General features: G+C 50.4%; 1 protein-coding gene across 4 annotated transcripts in view; it reads left to right on the top strand.

Moving 5' to 3' along the window:
- raraa (retinoic acid receptor, alpha a) overlaps positions 1–25433 on the top strand; it is a 197581-nt gene that overhangs the window by 156349 nt on the left and 15799 nt on the right. For all 4 annotated transcript variants that reach the window (XM_061229175.1, XM_061229167.1, XM_061229159.1 and 1 more), the window contains 2 exons: positions 17619–17767; positions 22484–22625. In XM_061229175.1, coding sequence (XP_061085159.1) covers positions 17619–17767; positions 22484–22625 — 291 coding nt within the window. The remainder of the gene's footprint in view (positions 1–17618; positions 17768–22483; positions 22626–25433) is intronic.

The following is a 25433-nucleotide window of genomic DNA, read 5'->3' on the forward strand; positions in this document are numbered from 1 at the left end:
AGTGAGCCTGTTTTTCTCCCAGGTTTATCTAATTTCTCATATCCCCTCCAACGCGAAACTGAAGAATTCGGTATTCCAGGGGTAACGTTATCCCCGACGTCTCGATATTTGCCGGATCGGGTGTTGACGGAGGAATCCTTGCCGTCTGGATGTGGTGTTGGTGGGCAGATCCCGACCTGCCTCCTAATTCGAGGGCCCGGATTCCCCCCCTCTCACCCCCGAAGGTGACCCTTGCAGTCGCACCTCGGCTCCAGGGTGCCGTTGGCTGCTGCTGCAGAGGCTCAGGCGCCGATACAGAGGCCCATTGTCGCCCACTGAGGGGAGAATGCCGTTTTTAGCGCCTGCGAGGAGTGTGACGGCTTGAGCAGGGGGCGAGAATGTTTGACTTCTGGGGCAAAATGCTTACTACTCTACAAAACCCAAATAATAAGTCAATCAAGTATTTTAGTCTGAGCTGAGCTGCCATGAATGGGTTTTGAATACCTCAATATTGTTATTATGGCTCTATTTTACAATAAGTTTTTATCTTAAATCAGTGGCATTGTCTTCCTACTGCAGAATACATGCAAGGTCCTTTATGCACTTGATTTTATTTTCGCTTAATGATCAGTATTTTATTTTCAATGGCAACGAAGACAACCAATTACAACTACTGGACAATATTAGTGGAAATGTTCCACATAAAGGGGAATAAATATTTGTGAGTTTGTCCTTTAGTTTAGCTTAACGCGTGACCGTATTAAGTTAATCGGTCCCCGCAGGCGGACATCTGAACCGGGCCAAACGTGTTGCGGTGCGGTTGTAATCGACCTCAGTCCGGCTAGCCGGCAGCTGTGCCCACTGGAAACGGATGCTGCTAGTCGGGCGATGCGAGGGCTTGTACGGAGGGGAGCAGAGTGCCCGTGTCCGCTGTCTCCGACACATTGCACATTCCCCACCAACGCCCCCCCCTCCCCCCCGGCTAAACTCCGAGCCCCAGGCACACATGAGTGTCAGGCCCAGGGACCCCCCTCCCTCTCGCTCCCTTGGCAGTGAAAAGGCCCAGAGTCCTTCACAAGCCGCAGGAAGGAGGAGATTAAGACCTTGAGGGGGAAAGCTTGGAGAGGCTGAAAGCCTGTGGGGGCCATTGTTAGGACTGCTCTGCGGGGAGAGGAGCAGTTAAGATGTCACTGTTTCTCAGGGGCAGTGGCAGGAACAGAACCAGGGATTTCCTCTATACCCCCTTCAGACCCCCCACCGGCTCTCTGAATCCCGTCCACCAGGCCTGGCACTATTACTGCCATTCTGAGCCCCTAGCGTAAACACACTGAGGGTTTTTTTCTGAATAACTGTCAATGCAGAAAACAGAAAACCTTACTTATTTTCCTTCTGTTGGTTTGATACATCTGCAGTGCAGTATGCACTGCTCAGAAAAAGTGAGCATAGCCTTATAGCCGCAGTCACTGAAACCTCTATTTATTTTTCATTTGGCATTCGCGTAGCTTTGTTTGTGTGTTTCGCTGGTCTGTCGTTCTCTTGATTCTCGCTCTCTGCTTAAAAAAGTCAGACTAAAGTCAGACTAAAATGCCCAGGCGTTTATGTATGAAACTGAAGCCATAGTGTTTGTCGGAGAACAGCTTCTGTAGGTGTTTCTCTCATAGGGTACACTTCATTTTTTTATTTTAACCAAATTTTACTGTAGATGGAAGTTGAAATTGGAAGTTGAAATGCCTTATTATACAAATACATTTGTTGGTTTTCGTCCAGGAATGACGATATAAAATATGGAGACACTAGCCTCACTGTTGACCAATAGCAGTTATTGATGTCAGTTCCCGAATTTCCATTTTATACATCCCTGATATTTAAAAATGATGTGCTTTTCCCCTGTTTTAATCCCCCTGTCTGGTATGCCCAAAATAAGGGATTTCATTGTGAAAGCAGTATCCCTGTCTGAACACTGTGCTGGCCTAAGACCCCTTCACTTCTTACCAATGGCATGGAAATATCTGAATATTTAATTTGAATTCAAGCATAGAGAAGTTAACCTTAGGTTAGCCTTCACACCATGCGCACAGAACCATTAAGGGTAATCGAGGCCTGCTTTTCAGCGCTGTCTTGCCTTTTCTTTCTGACGTTTTTGTTCTATGGGAGGCGGTACTGCAAACATCTACTTTGCTGTTTGTTGACAGATGGAAGATAATGACAGCCTTTTGACCTTCAAGCACCTTTGTGTTTCGTATTTCAGAATTTTCCGGTATGGTAGCAGTTGATGCGTGCCAGTTCATATGGAATGCGCTACGAGAGAAGGCCAAATGTGTAGTTGGCATTGTAGTGGCGGGGGGTGTCCTCCTTCCCCTTTCCAATTTCTGCCCAAAGGTGCAGAAAGGGAAAACCTATTTAGCATTTTATAGTGCACTTTTGTCTTGGTGACCTCATTTGGATGCCAACCCCTGCATACATCAGTCGTCGTCATCTCCTTTTGTTTTCCTCATGTCCGTGATCCAGTCCTCCAGGTTTCAGTCGTCTCCCTGCCCCGCTAAGCTACTGAATCCTCTCCCGGGAGTGCGGCGGCGTCTGCCGGTTTTCATTCCAGCACAGCGCTTAAACACCCGATTCGACATGTTATTGATCCCCACTGAAGCAACTGCCAACCCTCCTCCCTCCCAGCTCTGAGGATGCGACGGCTGAATTGAAGTGCTCTAAAAGCTAACCGCTTTCCAGTAGCACGGTAGTTGATGGGCCCCGGTTCAGGTGCTGACCAGAGAGGGCTGCCATCGACCGGCTTAGGCCGCCCTGCATAACATGCCTTCCCTGCAGCTGCATGCCTGTGGGTTCGCACAGACTGCATGCTTCACCTAAACTGGAAATTATCGGATGGATATATGGCTATGAATCCACGGGTGAAAAATCACGAAGGCCTAGCTTGCTGAAATGCTTAACAGTGGTGTCGCCGCGGGAGACCGTTGCGCTAGCCTCACGTAGTTGGGTAAAGGGGGGAGGGGGGGGGGACAGGGGCAGGGGAATAAACATACGCTGAAGGGTTGAATTTTAAACGGGTAGGTGTATGGGAATATTGGTCAGCTGACTGGATGCCCTGGCGTGTGTATCCTCCTTAATGCCCGACGGGACCCCCTTTGGCTTGATCCCCCTTCTCGCGAAACAAGACTAATGGGCTGTTTCCTTGACCCGGCCTACTTGATGCCGTTTGATCTCATTGTCAGGGCCTTGAGAGGCAGGGCTTCTTCATTAGGCATGGCGGAGGCAGAGCGCTTCTGAGGCTGAGAGGCTTAATAACGGTATTAGGATCTGTTCTCCCTCAAGATTACCGCCTACACTGCAGGGTACACCGCTTCTTTTCTTTTAACGTTCTGCCCTAGTTCTCTCCGCTCCATCCCACCCCACCCCCCCTTCTCCACGCCCTCCTCCTTGTCTCCCACGCAGAGCCGGGAAGCCGTTGTTTATTAATTCATACCGCGAGACCAGTCTTCCCTCCCGGAGAGCCGTCATCCACTTGCACGTTTTGTTGGGTCTTTCGGTTGCCAGCTCTCACCACAGGGCACCCACAATGGACCTGACTCCCTCTCAATAATGCAGGTCCAGGGGGCTGAATTATATATACGCCACTTAGCTTAATGGACAAAGTGACAAAGTTAACACAGAGCGGCAGGACCCCAACCACCACCCACTCAACACTCTACCCCAAGCAGGGGTCACGCACCGAAGGGCCGGGACAGGGCAACAGGTTAAGAGGTCTCGAGGGGCCCGGGACACCTGAGACTCTTACCTGGGGCCACACACCTAGGTCACATGCCCCCACGCAGAAGAGGAGGAGAAGAAGGAGGGGGAGATGGAGGACTGGTGATGAGTAGCTTACTGCTTCCGACTCCCTGGGCTATAATCGGTTTGGCCCGATCACAGGACACACTGCCCGATGAAAACTCCATGTGAGATGGCATCTAGTAGAACAGGGATCTTGTGTGTGTGTGTGTGTGTGTGTGTGTGTGTGTAAGGCAGGAATCAGGCTGAGCGGATAGAGGGAAGACCCGTGTGATTCCCTCAGGGTTGCGTGGTGAGCGCAGGGATCCGCACAGGAAATGAGCGTCTGCTGAGGGAGGAGCGGCCGCCTGCTCTAGATTTAGAGTATTAAACGCCATACAAATATAGCAGGAAGACCAGGAAGGCCTCTGCTAAGAGGCAATTCTGAGAACATCCATCCGTGTTTCTTTGACTGTGCCGCCTGACCCTCCCCCCGCATACATCCCTTTGAACTTTATTACCCGAGATGGAATATTCCGGTCGAAGAGCCGGTCCGTTTCTCTGCATTAGGACCAGGCTCTGGAGCCCAGGCCGAAGATAAATGAGTCAGGCAGATGCTCTGACCTCCCCTCATTGTGCCGCTAAGGAGCCCCCCGACGGAACTCCGCAGACGGCGAATTTGAGCGCGCGTCATCCATCATCATTACAAAAAAGCAAAAATGATGGGCCTCTAAGCAGGTGCCGAGGCCGGCCCGCGCCCTCCGACGGGGCTAAACTGAACGCATCTGCCTTGCACTGTCACGCTCCCCAATTCGCACCTCATCATTAAAACATGCGAGGCAGTCCGGGTGCGTGTTTTCCTGCGCACGGCGCCAGAGAAAGCATCTCGCCTCTCCTCTCCTAGGCCCTTCTGCCAGGCCTCCATGAGTCTTCTCCAGGGAGGAGGCGGGTTGGCATCCGGGGATGGGATGGTCCTGCGGGGACAGATGTGATGGATCCAGGTCAGATGGAGCACTGGGGGAATGCCGCCACTCTGCCGGCATATCGAGCATGCGCTCCGCCTGCCCGCAGTCCCAGCCCGCATTCCCCCTGTAAGGACATCCTCGCCAGACGAGACCAAGTCTTTGAAGACGAACCGATGCATATATGCGGAGTGTTTCTTTCTGAAACGGGATGGCGTACAGGAGGTTTCGTCTTTCCCTTTCCTGCTCTGAATCCCCCGAAGGGTGTGCGGGCCCAGGATCTCCATGCTCGGTTTGCCTTTTATGGCTTCCTCCCTGGTGGATTTAAAAGGGAGCTTCTGGTGAGGAAAGGGGGATAGTGGAACTCCTGTCCATGTGAATTATTGAGGACCTCCCGTGGTCTCCACAGCACACTGAGCTGGCAACACTCGGCAGAAGGCTAACATAAAAAGGGATCCGACATTAGCATTTCCGTAACTGCAAACCTTTCCCTTTGTAATTCTTTGGCACTATTTTCAGATTTGTTATGAAGGCAGCGGAGTTTGAGCAGGGAAAGCACACGGCTCTAGGCGTGCTTGCATACTCGGCGGTCTGGCTATTCCAAGTATGTCAGCTGTCTTTGGGAAAGAGCTAGGGGGTCACGTTAAGCCTGCCGTGCCCGTGCTTCTCCACCTGCCCCGTGTGTACGCCACAGTCCACGGAGTGAGCTGTGTGCTGCGGTTCCCTATGATTAGCAGAGAAGGATTAATCCCTAGCCTGGTGCAGTCTCTTCAACAGGCACTCTTGGCTTTTATGGGATGGGGGTAGGGTGGTGGAGGGGTGGAAATCTTCTGGAATGTAACCTTGTCTTTAACACACACAGACACATGCCCACTTCCACACCTCCCTCTTCTCCCCAGTGTCAGAATCAAACTTTCAAGTTGAAGAGATCAAATTGCGCTAATCTACCCCCCCTCCCCCCTCCCCCGTCTCTCCCTCTCATCTCCAGTAGACTATTGTTGCCTGGAGAAAGAGAGGTAGGGAGTTTAGCATGACAAAGCCTGCCTTTGTGACACGCTGCTCTGCTTCAGCCTGTGTCTCTCTCTCCTTTCTCTTTCTCTCTTCTCTTGTTCCCATCTGCCCCCTGCTCCCTCTCTCAAAGGGAACACTAACATGAGAATCCCCCACCCCGACCTCCCCGTCCCACAGTGCTAATGTGCTCTCCCGCCCCTTCTCCTGGATATCTAAGGCCCACTTCCACTGTAGTCAAATACACTCTCAGAACAGTTTAACCGACCCCGATCATTTCACTTGCAACATAGGCTAGAACATTGCCTGTTAATTTTTTCCGGCAATGCTAGTGGATTCTCCCGTTCACGCCTGACGGCTAGCTGTTATGTGTTGACAGCATTCACGCATGACGGTGCCAGTAATTGTCATCCGAACAAGCGGCTGTCAAATGCTCTCAAAGACATTACTGTGGGAGAGAAGCAGGTGAAGAATGTATCCAAGGTTGTCGGTTGTAACCGCTGTACTGCACATACACCAAGGGGAACTTTTGCTGTGTGCCAGGATTGGTGTGTGCTGTGTAGCTAGTTAATAAGGTATAATTTGTTTTATGTACATGCTCCCTTCCCTTTACCTGTTTTTATTTTTTTACAGCAGCGAGAAACAACTGGATGGACGTCTTGGTGGTGTTTTGTGTGCTTTTCATGGCAAATTGCCAGAGCAACTTTTCTGTAATGCCGACTCGGGCTCTCATTCACAGATAATAGAAAGTTAGAACTAAAGTTAAACTAAATGGTACGTTTCAGAGTAAGGCTGCCTGTGTGAAAAGGGTTTGTAAAACACCCCCCACTACCACCTTCTCATCCTGTACTAGTTTGCCCCCTGCCCCTCTCCTGAATATTTAAGACCTACTTCACTGTTGTCAAATATGCTTGCAGAACAGGCTTTGAATGTTCTGAATCACAATGCCCTGATGATTTCAATACCTGCGAAGGGGAACAGGAGCCCAGTAATCCTTTTCTCTACGCCCTCTTTATTTCTTTTGTAAGGGAAGATGGCCGTTCGGAGACATAAATGAGATGTACTGTTCAACTTTGCTTTGACACGCAGGTTAAAACCTTGTCAGGGTTTTCAGGAAGTCAGCCTTTGGGCACGTTACCCCTTCGCCGTGGTAACAAGGCCGCAATGCTCCTCCGAGGCACTTCCAGGCTTCGTCTCGGCCAAGATTGCGTGTGACTGCAGCTGAGTGTGGGCTGTCTCCAACGAGGGTTAAACGCAGAGATACCAGACGTGTGTCTCCCTCACGTACCTCACTTTGGGAACGAGATCTTTATCTCCTCAAGTGCGAGTTTCCATATGGAAAAAAAATAAGAAGAAAGAAACAGATTATTCATTCCTTACTTGGGATAGGTGAAGACTGTCTTTGTGTTACAGATGGTCATGTGGCACAACGTGATGCCTGCACGGTCATGTAAAAACAAGATCTTTTTCTGTTTTTTTTTTCATTCGCCGAATGAAAACCAAGAGGGCCTTGTAATCGATACCTCAGTGTAATATGTGTGCCGGTTCCTTATCCTCTGAAAGCTGAGGAGAGCTTAAGAGAAGAGGCAACCAAACTTCACATACATTTAGAATAACCAGATACTCAACTCCTGTATTCTGTCCACTGTGATTCTTAACTGCAGGAAGTTCTAGTTACTTGGAGTTTCTGATGTTGTGTTAAGTTACCACAGTGTTTTCCACCGTTTTGTTCTTGGTCTACACCACCAAAATATTTAAATGTTCCGCTTCCAACAGTGGGTGGGCAAACATTTAGTGGTAATAGCAAAAGAAGCTGAGAATATAGATTGAATCGTTGCTGTCACCAGCGCCTCACAAGGTCGAAGGCAATAAAACAAACTGTCTGTTTTAATTCACTTAGTGCTTAGAGGCCAAGACTGTGGCACTATGCGAGCGCCCATGGGACAGAAACCAATAAGCCTGCATGCATGCAAGTGCTTTCTATCTCTATCGCAGTCTTAAAACTATCTTATCAGGTTCTAAACTTAGCACAAACACATAAGCGTGGGCTGTTTCAGTCACTGTTAGTCTAAAGGTGCCTGTTGGGCTGGGTGCTGTCCCTTCTGTCTGGTGAAAGCCCTGTCTCATTGCTCTGATAACCGCAGATATTGGCCTCTGCAATTTTTGGACACTAGCCTGTTGTAACATGGGAGAATGGTTCCATTTGCAAGCAGTGTTTGTCAAGTTTGTTTATTGCCTGTTTGAGTCTCCGGCTATAGCTGGCTGGACTGGCTGTAGGCCCTGCAGGAGGGTCCCAGCCCTCCCCTCCTGCCACTGTTGTGCCATTTTGGCCTTCTGCCGCCCCAAGCGCTTTGCCTGCCTGTGTGCTCCATACAGCCATCCAAGAGCTTAGATCAGCAGCTTTAGCGCTTTAGCGGAAACCGGGGAGAGCTCAAAACAAGTTCTGTGTCTGGTGTCTGTCTGGCATGGAGTTCAAAGCCCTGTTTGTTTCCCATTAGCGAAAATCTCATCAGTGACAAATGACATGCAGCACCAAGGCCGGCATGCAAACAATAAAACTGAGGACCTTCAGGAATATTGTCAATCAAGGAAAGGTCCCCTGTCAGAAAGGGAGCTAGGAATGTCTGAAACAGTCTGCTAAACAAGGCATTGCTATATGCTGCAGGCCACTCAAAGGATTGTCTTTCAGCTTGTGACTTGCGGCCTGATTTGTAGCTAATGTCCACTTCGTGTCTGGCGGAAAAGTGGCTCCTCAACATTGAGCTTCATTCTTTGTACAGTTGTGGTCTGTACGATAAGCCTCCATCAGTTACCACACCATTCAGGTCCACCGTGATGTGTCTTGAGTGTTAACCTTGTCTTACTCACAAGTGTCTGAACCTTTGCGAGTGGTCTCGTTGGTTTGAATGTTAGGGAGTGTGACGGCCATCGCGACACGTCCAGGTGTACTTCTGGGTCCTGTTGTTAATCTGTGCTGTCACAGTAGTTAATGGCAGTTTGTTTCCAGTCTTCACTAGGGAGCCTGGGTAGAGGAAAGGGGGCCGTGCTGATTCATTCCAGCTTTAGAAGATAAGAAAACACAGGGGCCCCCTCACTTGCACCCATGTTTAAAGACAACATAAATTATCCTTTTAATATCCAGTCTGGCACTTTCACTCCAGTTCTGGCTAACACAAACATTCCCACTTCCTGCCGGAGAGGAGAAACCCTCCCAGGCTCCGCAGTGGGGCTTGTTTCAGAAGGCAAGGGGGGAGGGAGGCTGCCTTCAAACTGCCGGAGCTCCCTGTCATCACCTTCAGTGAGCTCCACGCTTTCCTCCCATACAGGAGAAAAGCTTGCTCCAAGGCATTGGAGGTCAACATGTTTCCTAAGTCGCGGCCTCGTTCAGGACACCGAGCGTGCTCAGACTGCGTCCCTGAGAGGGGCCGGTGAGTTTGGCGAGTCTCTTCACGTTAAGAACTCAAGCCTCGAAAGCACGGCTGACAGACCCCTGTGTCCGATTTGACCACGACACACGAGTCGGAGCCAAGCGCCCGCATCATTTTTAATACTGTTCGCATTTTAGTGGGGGGGGAATAGCTGGCGGCTCGGAGTTGCCACAACAGACAGCCCGAGTTAGAGTACTGAGACATAAACTCTCAACATGTGTGCGGGCAGGTTGACTGGCTTCAATCTGGGGGTCAGAGACGTGGCCCGTGAAAGGGCTGGATTTGATTAGAAGGGAAATGAGTCCAGGGGCATTTTGTCAGCCTCGGACTCCACAATAAATCTATACTACCCGCCTCCCTTTTCACGGGCCAGTAATTTTCCCTGAAGCCAAAATCTTTTCCCTCCACCTACTACAGCAATTTCTGTACCTCATTGCAGACAAGCTAATAACATTTTGACGGGGATGTATTTCTGGGGCTGGAACTGTGCTGCTGTTTCTCAGTCCAGCCTTTGTCCAGGCCATAGAAGGTGTTCGTGATGAAGCAGGTTTTCATTTAGCTAGGTCGCCAAGGGCAGCTGTCCAAGGGTTGCTTTTTGCCTCAACAGGAAATTGAGGATCAAGCCAAAGCCTGGTCTCCTAGCTCCATTCCCCACAGCGGGGCCCTTGAGCATGCAAGCTGAAGTCCCCATTTGCGGTGTTTGTGTGTGTAGACGTCTCTCTTTCCTGTCGGCAGCGGTCAACGTAAAAAAGAAGCGCAAAGCTTGGAAAGACAATTTACACCAAACACCTTTGCCGACCTAGCAGTTCCTGAAGAGGAAGGAAAACGCGAAGGCTTTTTTTCCCCTCTCTTTTGTAAACATCTCAGTGCAAGTCGGAGCCAAATCTGGCCCCACAAATCAGACCGCTCTGGAACCGCCATCAACCACATTTCCTTTTTGTCCCAAGCACAGGTCTTCAGCTTCTGCAGGCAGGAAATGGCCTGTTATGGGTTTATCAAGGTTTTTTCCCCTTTGTTATGGAGGCTGTACATGAGCGAGTAGCATGAGCACATTTCCAAAGATTTAAAGAGTGTGTGATGTTCGTCCAACTCATCCTCAAGGCTAATGGCCGGGGCATTCTGGGAAGGTAAACGTCTTGTAGAGCAGTGAAAGGGAGACAAATGGGCTGACTTTTGAAGGGGCCGCCTGGTGCTCGGGGGTCTAATCTAATAGACGTCTTGAGGAACACAGAGGCCTGTGATGCACGCGCATAGGCAAAGGGAGTTCTTCTGGCCCCTTGAACTTCCCGACTGCTCTTCTGTGCCTGGTAATTTATTTAACATTCTCTTAATGACTGTGAAATCTCATTAATATGCTTCACAGCTGGGCCCAATAATTGATGTGTATGAGCTTTAATGTAATCTCTGCCTGCTAACCCAGACCTGAACCTGGAGAACAGAAGAGCAGGGGGAGAGGGGATGCCGTTCGGAGCAGAGCGGTTTCTCTGCGGGACGCGCTGAGGTGTGCACGTCTTGCACAGCCTCCCCCAGGAAGGCTTGGTTTTGGCTGCAGCTACGGAACCGTGAACTTCTTAATTTATTGCTTTTCCGAGTTTATTGAAGAACTTGTTTTGTAAAATATCATCTGTTGAAACAGCCAAAAATTTTACTTAGCAATAACAAACTTGGTGTAGGTCCTGAAAATATTCGAACTGCCTTTGCTCATTCATTATCTTTATATGTCGGCTGTAAACCAAATACAAGCATGGAAAGTGTGTGTGATCTTGTGATATTTGCTACCCTCTAGGGCAATGCACGTGTGTGTACTATAGGCATATCTCAGTATATTTCATTTTAATAGCAATTGTTCTGGTATCATAAACACCCACATGCTATCTACATTATCTTCGGGATGAGTGCCTGAATGTTAGCTAAAAAAGATAAAGGTGTATCCTCTCGATTTTTGTCCTCAAAAAATGGTAGATAATGTTGATAAACCATGAATATGTATACGTGCCTGAGGGTAAAAGTACAGGTTTATATCTTCAGCAAGGTTTGGTGGTTTGAAGTCCATTTTAGTTTACCATTGGGGTTCTTCTTGCCACAAAAATAGCTTAGTCTGCTCTTATATTTGTCTGTTCTGCATTTGTGAAAAACTTGTCTGTTTATAGTTTTTTTTTTCTTCTGTTGGACATAGACCGTGGTCTACCTTGCAGAAGTGTGTCGATAGGCACCGTTTTTGATTCATGCAAACTCCTGTGGACTTATGTAGGAGAGCTTCACTAGAGCACTGTAGGCTGTTTAATGGGTGAACGCGTCTATAGCGTAACCAGGCCAGGAATAAGGATTCCCGCAAATCAAATAAATAACTGCACATACCGGCGCTGGCACTCGACAGCGGAAGACTTGCAGTAATATCCCCTGCCTTTGTGAAAGAACTTGCTCCTGAGGGGCATTGTGGGAAGGAGGTGCAGAAAAGCCGCTTTCACCCCCGGCTCCCGAGCTCGTTCCGCGAGTCGGCCATTGTTCCCCCTCGGTGCCGCTGCCCCCCGTAGCAGAGCGCTTGCCATTTAATTACAGCAGCCGTCCCTCTCGCGGGATTGACGCTCGCTCACGCCCCAGATTTCATGTGTTGCTCTCATTCGGCCACACGTTGGGGGCAGGGAGCTCTGTGAAGGCGTGGAGCTGCGGGCTTGTGTCTGTGTGACTGCGCCCGTATGTGTTTGTCTGTAGAAGGCAGCTGTAATGGGGATAAATAGGTCTGTGGGCCTGTAATAATCTGGGTTGTTATGGATGTTGCTCGGGCTGGCTCGGGAAAGGGAAGAGGGAAGGAGGAGAGCGGCGGTGGGGTTGTGCTAATGAGACAGAATGTGATTTGTTATGTAAGCGTTTTCCATTTTAGTTTAATTTGTTTAATATGACAGTAATGGCCGCCGTTTCGACGGAGCGGCAGAGGAAGCGGCGCGGTGGACACGGCAACAAAAGCTGGGAGTGGAGGAGTAGTGGAGTGGGGAGGTGGAGGAGTGGGGAGGTGGTGGAGTGGGAATAGGCAGGGGCGCTCTGCAACCCCCCCTGTGAAAAAATGAGAACTTTGAGTCCCCCACCTGGCAACAGTGCAAACTCGCGAATGGCGGTCGCATTTATTACCTCAAAACTGCTTAGCGTTTATTAACGTTAAGCGGTTTTGAAATCCCGGGTTTTGCTGGCGAGCCTTTGACCCCTATCCCCTCGACCTGACTCGTGTGAAGACGCAGGAATGCGAGAGCTGGCGGCTCTGCGGCCCGGGCCCTCGCCGTGCTCCCATTTATTTTCCGCCGCGCTCAGACTGGAAACAAACGCGCGACTCCGCCCGCCAAATAAAGCGCAGCTCTGCTAGGCACGTCCCCCTCATTCCCATTGTTTGCTTGTCTCGTTTGAAATATGAGCGGAGAAAACAATGGGGTGCTCGACTGCTGCCGTGTTTGTGAAACCGGGAAACGGAGCCGTCCCCTTTTTCCCCCCCCGCCCCTTGCCCGTCCTGCGTACACGGAAGACGCAGGGTAGCTCACTTTCTGATTTTGACCAGGTTCCGCCTTAAAAAGAGCAGGACCTGGTCAAAAAATCTCCGATTTTTCTACCTAATGCGTAAACAAAGGGTAAATAAAAATGATTAACTGCCGCTCCCTTCTCTGTCCCAGCTTTCCGGCTCCGTGAGCTGTCTCTCGGGCAGGTCACTCCGAGTCGGAGCTCTTCTGCCGGCCAATGTCAGCATGGCCGCTCCCCTCAGCCCGTTACATCGGTAGCATTAATGCTCTTGCGAGAACAGTCGCAAGACCACCTTCAATGCGCTTCACAAAAGGGGGGAGGGCACGCTTTTACGGTCCCGTCTCCAGCCTTTGAAGTTCATCCAGGGCTTGTTTCTGCATTTTTCATCAGACCCGTGTGAAAATAAAGCCCCTTTGTGAATGCGGCCATGCTTTAAAAGCGTCCCCCGGTGGTGCGGTTGGTGCCTCAGTGGCGATGAAAAGGCAGGAGCGGGTGGTTTCAGTGCCCGGCGGTGGGCTGGGTGGAACCCGGCTGCGGTCCTGCCACCACGGTAGACACGGAGAGGGTTTGGGATGGTGAGACACGGAGAGGGTTTGGGATGGTGAGACACGGAGAGGGTTTGGGATGGTGAGACACAGAGAGGGTTTGGGATGGTGAGACACAGAGAGGGTTTGGGATGGTGAGACACGGAGAGGGTTTGGGATGGTGAGACACAGAGAGGGTTTGGGATGGTGAGACACGGAGATGGTTTGGGATGGTGAGACACAGAGAGGGTTTGGGATGGTGAGACACGGAGAGGGTTTGGGATGGTGAGACACAGAGAGGGTTTGGGATGGTGAGACACGGAGAGGGTTTGGGATGGTGAGACACAGAGAGGGTTTGGGATGGTGAGACACGGAGATGGTTTGGGATGGTGAGACACAGAGAGGGTTTGGGATGGTGAGACACGGAGAGGGTTTGGGATGGTGAGACACGGAGATGGTTTGGGATGGTGAGACACAGAGAGGGTTTGGGATGGTGAGACACAGAGAGGGTTTGGGATGGTGAGACACGGAGAGGGTTTGGGATGGTGAGACACAGAGAGGGTTTGGGATGGTGAGACACAGAGAGGGTTTGGGATGGTGAGACACGGAGAGGGTTTGGGATGGTGAGACACGGAGAGGGTTTGGGATGGTGAGACACAGAGAGGGTTTGGGATGGTGAGACACGGAGAGGGTTTGGGATGGTGAGACACAGAGAGGGTTTGGGATGGTGAGACACGGAGATGGTTTGGGATGGTGAGACACAGAGAGGGTTTGGGATGGTGAGACACAGAGAGGGTTTGGGATGGTGAGACACGGAGAGGGTTTGGGATGGTGAGACACAGAGAGGGTTTGGGATGGTGAGACACAGAGAGGGTTTGGGATGGTGAGACACGGAGAGGGTTTGGGATGGTGAGACACGGAGAGGGTTTGGGATGGTGAGACACAGAGAGGGTTTGGGATGGTGAGACACGGAGAGGGTTTGGGATGGTGAGACACAGAGAGGGTTTGGGATGGTGAGACACAGAGAGGGTTTGGGATGGTGAGACACGGAGAGGGTTTGGGATGGTGAGACACGGAGAGGGTTTGGGATGGTGAGACACAGAGAGGGTTTGGGATGGTGAGACACAGAGAGGGTTTGGGATAGTGGAAAAGCAGAGCAGGGTCTTCTGTATTGAGGATTCCCAGGTTGCAATGGAGGGAATGTAGCTGGGGCCGACCTCCCCTACCCCATCCCATTCTGCGCAGGGCGTCACCAAGCTCTAAGCATAAGAGAGGCCTGGTCAATGTGGCACTGCCTGCATGTGCCCACAAATACACATACACACACACACACACACACACACATACACACACATATACAACAACACCGACGGAACTCACAGGGCCTGGAAACACCCACCTCACGAAGGCAGAGACATGTACACACACACTGTCAGTGAGATGGTGATTTTATAAATGCAGCCAACTACCTTCTACCTTCAGCCAACTTCCTTCAGTCTTGCCGCACAAAGCAATAAGTCATTGTCACGTTGAAGAGTCGCTCTTTAAAGACGCAGATTAGGGCCGGCTCCTCTTGTCCAATCTTCTCCTTGCAACGTTATCCCGCCTGTGAGCGGGGGATTAATTGGCAGACGTGATCTAATGTGCCCTAATTTCCTGTGTGTGTGCGTCTGCCAAGCGGGGATCTGTGCGACTCGTGCTTTTGGGTTGGGATTTTCAGCATGAGTGTGCTGTGAATGCAAAATGTGAGACATTGCATGATGTGAAACTACAGGGCTTTCATGTGCGTCTGTGCCGTCTGTGATGATGTCGCCACTCTGGAGCTTGTGGCTGTCTCTGTGCCTACGTCTGTTTTTGTTGGGTGTGGTATTCCATTCCTTGTGTGTGTGTGTGTGTGTGTGTGTGTGTGTGTGTGTGTATGTGTCTGACTGAGTGTGTGTATCTGTCAGTCAGTGTGGGCATGTGTGTGGTTTCTGGGTGTGTGTGTGTGTATCTCAGGGTGGGTACATGTACTTGCCCGCCTGTCTGTGTATCCGAGTGTGAGTGTGAGTGTGTGTGTTTGTGTGCGTGTGCGTGTGCGTGTGCGTGTGTGTGGACAGCATGTGAGTGTGAGCATTTTTCTCAGTCTCCTCTCGCCTGCACCATCACGTGGAGTCCATACCCAGCTGCACTCCAGGCCTGCTGAACTCATAAGCCCTGTGTTAAATATAGACTACTTATTTACACACGAGTGCAGTCTGGGCCTCTGGGCAGCTCCGAGACGTCACGGGAGGCTCACCACTCACACATACACACACGCAAATGCACATTCACATTCACATGGATCTGTACACACAAACACACAGGCACACATGGACATGCAGACACGCAAAAGCATAAACACACTTTTTGTGTATCTCACTAATGTACAGCACCCTGCACCCAAACTCCATTCAGCTTCTGCTTGTCTCATACTTCTTTTACTGTTTGACTGCATATAGGCAAATCTGAATACAGCCTTGACTTTTGACTGATTTGCACTGAGAGCAGTAGTCTAGCTGGGGACAGGTTTTGAGGATAGTGATGAAGTTACGACCTGTGCGTGACAGCAGGCATGTAGGGAGCTGTGACTGTCCCTGGAAAGGGGACAGGGCATTTCCTGGACGCCTGCAGAGAGACAGCGAAGGTGCCCTTGGTAACCGGTGACATCAGCACTAGGGCAGGTCACTTCCTGTGATCACCCGGGGCTCTGCGCCTGTGTTAATGGGTGGACGGCTGATGTGCTCACCTCCTTCACAAGTTTGTTTTCCTGGTAAGAAGGCAGTGTTTGCAAATGGCTGCACAGCGGTTGTCCGCCTTTGTCCAACCGTAGTCTTGTTTTAAGACCCCGCTCTCCGTCCCAGCTTGGTTCTGTTATACACCAAAATTTTACATTCAGTGCCAAATCCGATCCTGGGAAACAGCTGGCCAACACAATGCCCATGGACTGCTGTCTTTAACTGTGGTCTGTTGTGAAAGATGCTGAAGGTTTTGGTGAGAGGGTTTGTTTTACTTTTGGGCTGAAAACCTTGAGAAATGGTCTCTCTTTCACTCAAGTGTGGTTGCGTAGTTTATGTCTGTACTTTAAAGCTTAGCCCTGCTCAAATGTTTAAAGCACAGAATATGCAGCTTAAAAAATCATTACCCTCATTTGATGGATGGAAACACATTACCCACATTGGATCAGCTTGCACTTCAAGAGATGCATTATAAATGTGTGTGCTTCAGTTCCCAATGCCAGTACCTAGAAAAGTACTTGTACCTGCAACAATGGATTTTCCTGGGATCTGGTTTTGAACCAAAACTCTCTGAGTTTTGTGACAATATGAAGGATCGGATTCCAGACTATGTTGCCATGGAGAAAGTATAGGTATTGATCTTGGATGACGGGCTTTGGCGTCTCTACTGGCATTTCATTGTGTATAGTACTGCAGGGAGAAATTACTCCGTTTTATTGGGAAGAGAATGTCCTCTTGGTTGAAGAAATATTGAGGAAGGCCTCCATCAAGGGTGAGCTCAATGGCAGCACTCAGTTTTCCAGCATACCGCAAGGAACGGGCGTTCCATTTCCTACTGCCAGAGCTTACAGGCTCTGTACACACACATATACACAGAGACATAGTTACATTACTGGCATTTGGCAGATGCTCTTATCCAGAGCGACATACATTTGATTAGACTAAGCAGGAGACAATCCTCCCCTGGAGCACTCCAGGGTTAAGGGCCTTGCTCAAGGGCCCAATGGCTGTGCGGATTGTGGCTACACCGGGCATCGAACCACCGACCTTGCGGGTCCCAGTCTGGTACCTTAACCACTACGCAACAGGCCACCCTACAGTTTAGTAAATGGGAGATTTATGAGTGCCCTCTGCCATCTCTATGCGTTCGGTCTCTCCGCCATCTTCTCGCCCCGCCGTCACGGAGGGTTCCGCCTCATTGCCTCCCCTGCTAACAAACCGCAGCTCCACTGAGCCCCACGAACCCTCTTTCATTACGATGCCGGGGTCCCAGTGGAGAGGAGCTTTACCACGCCTCTTCTTGTAGCCCTGAGGAAGATTCCGGCATCCCCAGAGTCCTGATTGCTGAGCAGTGCCTCCGCGGAGCCATTCAGGGCATCCTTGCCCAGATTAACTGTCAGAACTCCAAGGCACTTGCCAAGCAACGCTTGCTCCAGTGGTCCTTCTCACTCTCCCGTTTGCTAAGCACGTTGTTTTAAACTTTGCCATGAAATTCTTGGAATTTTGTTTTGTTTTGTACCTTAGTAGCGAGTTCTCAAACACTTCGCTGGGCGCCCTGATGCAGACCACAGTGCAGTTCCTGTTCGGTAGGCGGTGGCACAGTGTGAAAATATGGGTGTGATATTTGCTGTAAACGTATTTGTGTAGTGTTGCTATGGATATGAAGCCTGATCGCGTCTGTTTCTCTCTGCCCCGCAGCCATAGAAACGCAGAGCACCAGTTCGGAGGAGATCGTCCCCAGCCCCCCCTCGCCTCCCCCGCCCCCTCGGGTCTACAAGCCTTGCTTTGTGTGCCAGGACAAGTCATCGGGGTACCACTATGGGGTCAGCGCCTGTGAGGGATGCAAGGTGAGTGGCTGCTTTCGACCCGCCCCGTCGGCCCTGAGTTCCCGCACTGCTCCATTTGTGTGCCCCTCTCCGTATCAACGCTGAAAGCATTCGCTTGGCACCGAGCTGCCTCGGCTCGATAGCTTCTAAGCTTGAAAACAACTTCTGTCTTTTTTTTTTTTAATGCACAGTCACTGCAGTCCTACAAACTGAGGCTTTCTGAGGAAACTTCTTTTTCAAACCAATGCTCGGAGCTTCTCGTTGTAGGCAGGCAACTACAGTAACGGTGCTCTCGCTGACCGCGAAAGCACAGCTATAGCCCATACGGCGGGGATCATCAACTCCGACCCTCAAATCCAAATCCAACTCTCAAAACCAGCAGTTCTCGACCCTCGCCAGCCGCCAGCCGCTGATCCCCTGCCCTACGGCCACGCTATGCTGAAGTCTGGGGCGCGGGGTGATGGACAGTCTCGCTCCGTGAACCCCGCAGGACCGGGAGGTTGCGAAGGACGCGCCCCTGCAGAGGGGGTCTGACCCGTCGGGACTTGGGCTGTGACGGCCTGTTAGCTGACAGTTGGCCATTAGCCGCCGGCCTCGCCTGACTGAACACAGGCAAGGGGACACCTGGGCTGCTGAGTGCTGAGATCCAGATCCAGACCCAGGTGCAGTAGAGCCCTCTGAACTGCACTGCGCACTCAGAGAGGAAACATCACTGTCAGCCGTTCACTCAAGTCCCCGTTCGCACATGCAAGTCACGTCGGTCATCTGCCTTCCGACTATAAATCGTAGACCCATCATAAACCCACTTCTGCCTATCACACTACATTTCGTCGTACAATTGTAGGGAACTGGGTTTAGAATCCCTGGTAGGACACTGCTGTTGTACTACACTTAGCCCGATTCAGTAAATATCCACCGGTATAAATGGATACTCTGTCAAAATAAATAAACTGTGTCTAGAACATCAGCCAAATGCCTGGAGTGGACATGTTATGTAGCGTGTTTTTGGCCATAATTCTGGCACTAAAAAGATGTCTCCTTAGCCAGCAGAAAAAAAAGTCCCTCACATTAGTGTGGGCTGTGTCTACCGCCCCCCTCTGGGCATGCAAGGGATTGTAAACATTTGAAAAATTCAGTAGCATGTTGAGGCCATAGAACGGCACTCTGCAAAGGCTCTTCAATAATTGAAAGCTACAGGCGTTTGAATGTATGTGCTCGTTCCACTGGGACTGGGGTAAAGCCGGGGTTAGCCTTCCCTTAACTAGCACAACTACAAAGTCCTCTCCCAGGGGGCTTTGGACCTAGTTATGTGGGGGCGGTGTGTATGTTTGTTGTGGAAGCAGAGCTGAATCTCTCTTTCTCCCAGATATAAACACTTTTGCATTAAATTTGCATGCGCTTTCTTTTGGAGTCGAGGGAGAATATTTATGCGCTCTTTCCTGGAGGCATCTTGCCGGCATATGTATACTCCTTCGCCTCGCCTCTCGCGCGCGCATCGAGGAGAAGCTCCCCCGCTCCCCGAGGTGCCGTAACGTTAGCAGCTGACCTGATTAGAAAGTCACGTCTGCTCCGACCCGGTTGTCGTCGATGAAGGAGGAGAGCTGTAAAGCTCGTAGCCAGTATGAACAAACATGGAGGCAGAGGTCTGTGCCGCTTGGCAGACGAACAGCATTGGCGCTGTGTGATGTTTTAGAGCCGGCGCGGGTGGGGAGTCGGGCCTGATGCACTGCCCCTCCAGCGGTACGCGTGGATACACGAGAATGCATTTCGGTCTCTGCGACGCCCCTGGTGTGTTCAGGCCGCTGCTGCAGAGAGATGGGAAGGATTCCAAGAGACCGGAACACGCTCCCATAATCGCACGCCGGCCCAATCTCCTACGCCATTAGCCGCGGACCTCGTCATCGTGGCCACAGGCAACACGGGCGTGTGGTACTCGACTCGACTGCAAGCTCTCATCTCCCCGCACGCTGCCCTGCAGGCCAGCTGATAAGCCCGCTCTGGGCTCTTGTTGCAGGCAGGATTAAAGCCCATAAAAAAGAGGCTTAGAACTGCGGGGAGCAGCGGCTAACAGGGCGAGGAGCGGAAACGATGGCCGGGCCCGGGGAAGGTGTGGCGTGGCGTGGTCACCTGAGCTGGGAATTTTTTTTAAACCCAGGGTCCTACAGGGCAAGGCTAGGTCAATCCTAAGGTCTACAGGTTAAGCGCTGGTTAGGAGGAGATCAAGGGAGCTCACCGCAGATCAGTCCCTCAGTCCCCAGGCCGCCCGCTTAGCGCGTCCCCGTTCGGATTCCCGTCTAATCTCTCTTTCTCGGCAAGCTGCAAGCGGCGACATCCCCTTAAGCCCAGAAGGCCTCGGTCTCCGTATTAGAGGGTCCTCTTCATCAGAGCTCCTCGCAACATCACAGGGACCCTCTCTTCCACCGCCGCCCGCAGCTCCACACACGCCTTTCCAATTTCAGGCATCTGCGGTCGGTACATCCAGCTCTGGGCCAGGAAACGCACCCTCAAACCCCATTCGCCTTTCCCCCCCCCGTTGAGCTCCGCACCCCAGCCGTGGCGTTCGCTCCCCAGAAGAAGGCACGCACTCTCCCGTACGGCCCAACAGACCCCGCGCTGCCGCGTTTTTTTACACCTCGTGAAAACCCAATTGATTCGGTTCCAGGGGACCTCACAGTATAAACAGCTGCATTTATTTAAGAACGAATGAAGAGCGGAGGGGGGTGGGGAGAGGGGCCGCCGTGGCTGCTGCGCTCCTCTCCCTGAGCAGCTGCTGGGGGGGATGCTCTCCAGAGTGCTGGCGCGTCCCCGCGGGTGCGCGTGACGTCCGGGGAAGGATTACAAACCCCCCGCCCCTCCGCGCTCCACTCCTGGGAGGATGGGAGTTATTATTGGCTCGCAGTCAAGTTAAAGCCGTCCAGAGGGCTGTCACTGCTGCTTCTCCCCGGGTCTCTCCCGTAACAGGAGTCATTAGCAGAGGAGACGAGGCTGGCGGAGCAGGAGGGGCTCCCCTGCTCCCATTAGCTCTCCTCTCTCTCTCTCCCTCCCGTTTCCCTCATATTGAGTCGGTTCCTGTTTTATGGTTCTCTCTCTCCTTCCCTTTCTCCCAATAAACCCTGAACAAGCTGCATCAGTGCCGGCACTAAAACTGCCAGACCCTTTTTTTTATGGGCGCAGGTTACAAAAGCATCATGTTTTGAAATGTTTTCTCTCTCTATACCTGTCGCTATAAAACGATGCTCCCCAGTGTAATGAACAGGGCTGCGCGGGTGCTCTGTGCGCGGCCATCAGTTATGCAGGGTTTATGACACTGGAGCCACCCGTGGCCGCTGGAACAGGCCGGCCCGTATTTCACACGCATTGGCTTCCTCTCGCCCTCCCTCGGGTGGACTCGAACCCTGTCCAAGTGAGCCACCCCCCTCTTTACTATACATGAAGTCGGGTCCCTCTCACAAATCCAAGGCTCATTGAAAGCAGTGCAGTTGAATAAAAATATAATTTGACAGGGGAGAGCACAAGAACTGTGTTGGTCACAGTTGCCAGCCGCCAGCAGTTATTTGAAGGCTTTGGCTCTGTTTGGGGCACAGCTAGAGTTTGTTGAGCAATGGCTGTGTAATACGCATGTGGCTTTGTTTCATCTGAAGAGCACAGAGCCAGTTGCCACTTGGAGTTGAAGGCCAGCTTTCATCTGTACCCATAAGCGTATGCCTGCATGCATAGCGTTTTCGGTATTTGTCAAAACTGTGATTTTCACTTAAAGACCTACTTACAAGAGGATACAATAGTTGGCAGTCTAACTAGAAAGGTAAACTAACTCAAAGTAGTTGCACAAGAAACGTATAGAAGCAATGGGACTAGCCTGCCGAAATGCTAACAAGCAAGAGTGTTATTTCATCTGGAAGGCGAGCTCAGTTCCATAAAAAATATTTTCCGTAGTGTTTACATTGATCTGACAACACAGCCAGTGGTTACCTGTAGAGCGTTGGGCGTTGAGTGTGGGGAGTGTAGTGGGTTATATAATGTATATCAGTGTAACAAAAAAAGGTGCAATTTGCTAAATTTTTCCATGCCAAAAGAGGCTGGTGTGAAGGACTACTTGCTGTGGCCATTTTCTGAAGCCTTCCATACAAGCCCCTGCCAGGCCGTTGTGGTGCGGTAGAGCCACAGTCTCCTGTTTCATCCCCAAATGCACAGCTGTGTATTTCCAGTGTCTGTTCGGAATCAACCTGCATGCAAGGAGAAAGCAGCACATTCCTCAACGCCAACGATGTTGGAATGAAGTGTTGGTTATTTGCATGGCAGATGAGTTAGATAACCTCTGAAAACAGTTTAAATGGAAACAATATCAGCGTGTATATCAGGGGTGTCCAATCTTATCAGAAAAGGGGCGTTGTTTTTAATTATTATCATTTTTTGTAATGATTTAATTTTCAGACAGAGGGTGGAATGCCGAGGGTTCCCCAATGTCCTAAAAAGGCCCAGAACCAATAATGACACAGATGAGCAACCTCCCTTCCATAGAAAACCCCCATCCGAGGGAACGGTCTTCGCTCTTAATCTTAAGTAAAAACGAAGGTCCAGTACGCATTCCGCCATGGCTGTTATTCTCCTGTGTGTGTCTGTGTGTGTGTGTGTGTGTGTGTGTGGAACACGTGCGTAACCGGGCCTGAATTGACGAGTACGTGCCCACGCTGTCATGTGGACGGTGCTCTCATTGATCCGGCTCCTCTCCCCCTCCAGGGCTTCTTCCGAAGAAGCATCCAGAAGAACATGGTGTACACCTGTCACCGGGAGAAGAACTGCATCATCAACAAGGTCACCCGCAATCGCTGCCAGTACTGCCGGCTGCAGAAGTGCCTGGAAGTGGGGATGTCCAAGGAGTGTGAGTACCTACGGCTCCCGAGAGTACTGCCCTTGTGTGCTCAAGATGTCCTTCACTGTCCTACACACACGTAAAACATGCAGGGACACAGGAACAAAGAACAGACCTGGGTCAACTGTGTAATTGTTTCAGATACAATTGCTTTTCCATGCTTTATTGAGCTTGTCTAGTGTATTGGAAAATAAGAAATACCAGTGAAAAAAGTGCAAACCTCAGCTTCTGGTCCTCTTGTTTGGCTACACCAGGCAAGATCAATCAAGCACAGAAAGGTATATCCAAAACAAGTGCGATTTTGATCCAGGTCTGATGGAGACACACACACACATCAGCTCCTTGCACAGAAAGCTATCTTCTCTTTCCCCTATGTACAAACTCCCCATTTTCTGTCGCGAAGCAACATTCTCTTTCTCACACTCAGATACTCAAAGGCAGTACGAAATATGAGCAAGAAAATACAAGCCCAATACCCAATACCCACTGCTGTACATGTCTTGCTGTGCCTTGTGGTCCGTGAATAACTGCCAAACCCACAAGTAATTGTTTGGTCTGCCTTTGAGGAACATGCATTGAATTCTCCAAGCAAAAAAATGCTGGAGCCAAATGGATACAAATTGGCTAAAGCCACTGCAAGGAGCGTTCTTGCCGAAGAACATTGACTGAAAGTGGTCGACCCCTGGTCGACTTTCTTGTAATGACTTATAGAATACAGGTAACCAGACTATCCCTATAGAATACAGGTGACCAATCGGGACAAACAGTTGTGCCTTACATAAGGCAGCTTGCCAGTTGGGCAGGGTTAAGGCTTTCAGCGGCAGTACTGAGAGCCTTAATCCAGTCCCACGTTGGAAATTCAGTCGAGCTCCATAGATATAAAATGAAGCTGGAATGGGGGTCATAGCGTACTTCTGAATTGTCGATAACATTGAAAGTGTAGCATTGACGGCTTTAAGATCTGGACTTGTTCATTAATTGGAATCATGACGTGCATCACTGTTGCTTTAAATAGCGTAGCTACGCACCTTATAATGAAAGCGGCAGTAAACGGGTTCTTATCGCATGGCTTGTTTTTTAGGTCGGCTTTTAGACAGTGCGTCTCCTCTTCAGTGGCCCGCTATCTCGGCGCTCTGTTTGAAACTAATTTTGTTCCGGCCCGTCTGTAGCAAACAGTGTTCACATTCCGGCCTTTTATTCTTCAGCAGCGGCACAAAGACATGCCTCTTCTAATTTTAATCAAGTTTTTTTTGTCCGGGGAAATTGACTAATCCGATTAACGCTTGCCTTTCCGAATCACTGATAATAAGGAGCTCGATTTCGGTTTGGATTAATGGCACGCAACGCCGTCTTGTTTCCCATCCCGTCCGGCTACGCGGTCAGTCACTGCGTAGCCCTGAGTTTATCTGAGGTTTCGCTGTGACGAGGAGCCTGAATCCGTACAGGCCGGTGTGACCGAATCCGTCGGTTTGATCTTAACCACGGCGAGCATCTTGACCTGGCGACGGCGAACATGTTGAAGCCCGTTCCCGGATTTGAAGGCAATCTAACCGGACTGGCTGAGGTGTTTATCGGTACTTGTGAAGAGTGTTATGTTTTTTTTTTGTTTTTTTTCTTATTTGTTTTTTTTATTAAGAGTGATTTATTTTCCCCACCTTCACCCTGAAGGTATTTTGCTGACAGTTGATATGTATGTTTCCAGGTTGTCAGGTTTTATGGAAAAATACACCATCTCAAAACAACAGAAAGCTGGGTCTGCATGCATTTGTGCTAATAATAGTGTCGGTGGCAGCATTGTATGAAAACACGCAGTGAGGGCGTGAGAACTGCGTTCCTGATGAGAGCGTGTCTTGTAGGGGTGCACCCATGCTACTGGTTGGATACAGCACTTAAATACTCAGTATTGGTACCATAATTATGGTTCTACGAATGCTGTATGCACAACAGGCCTTTGTATGTAGTCTCAACAAACATCAGCACTACTGCTGATGTGTACAGTGGCAAGTCAATAGTGTGGCAGCTTTTTACGATCGGCTAAGATAGCAAAACCCATGGATTAAGGTTTCCCACCACCACAGCGGATTTCTCTGATGTAGCCAGTGCAGCCAAGCGCTAACATCCTCTGAGTTTTCTGAGTATGTGAGAGCAGGCCTCCATATCTCTGTGGCCCTGAGCAGCCAACACTTCACCACAGACAATAATCACAGTTCACCAGGTTCAGGTCACTGCCACAATCACTGAGGAGTGGGTACAAGGACCAGGAGCACCAGGCTTCTGAGAGTGTGAGAGAAGCCTCAGGCCCCTCTCCCCTCGCCTCCTTCCTCTCCCCACGAGTCCCATCTGAGCCGGTGTCCATATACAACCTGCTCGCCTCAACGGTCTGCTCGGGGTCCCTGCATGTCTCTGTTGCGTGGTGACGGATTGTGACGTGTCTCGTTTTGATTGCTGTAGACTAGTAATCAGGCCCTGAAAGCTATACAGATATATAGAGACATGCGACGAAGTGTTGCTTGTGTTGAAAGTGCTGCGAGGGTGGGTGTCTCGGTGGCGCAGCCTGCAGAGCACTGACCGCATGCTCATTGTGAGCCGCGACGTCAACGGTTCGAATCCAACCCTCTGACAATTTGTTGCATGTCTTTCCCTCTCTCTCGCCCCCATTCTTCCTGTCTCTATATACTGTCCAATAAAGCTGAAAAAGGCCTTAAAATTATCTTTAAAAATCAAAAAAGAAAGTGCTGCGAGGGTGACAATGTAAAATATTAATTTCATGTTCCGTTGTGATGAAATACACTGAGAAGACCTGACCTGAGATGAACA

This window comes from Conger conger, chromosome 2 (assembly GCF_963514075.1).
Source record: "Conger conger chromosome 2, fConCon1.1, whole genome shotgun sequence".
In the NCBI taxonomy this organism is placed as follows: domain Eukaryota; kingdom Metazoa; phylum Chordata; class Actinopteri; order Anguilliformes; family Congridae; genus Conger; species Conger conger.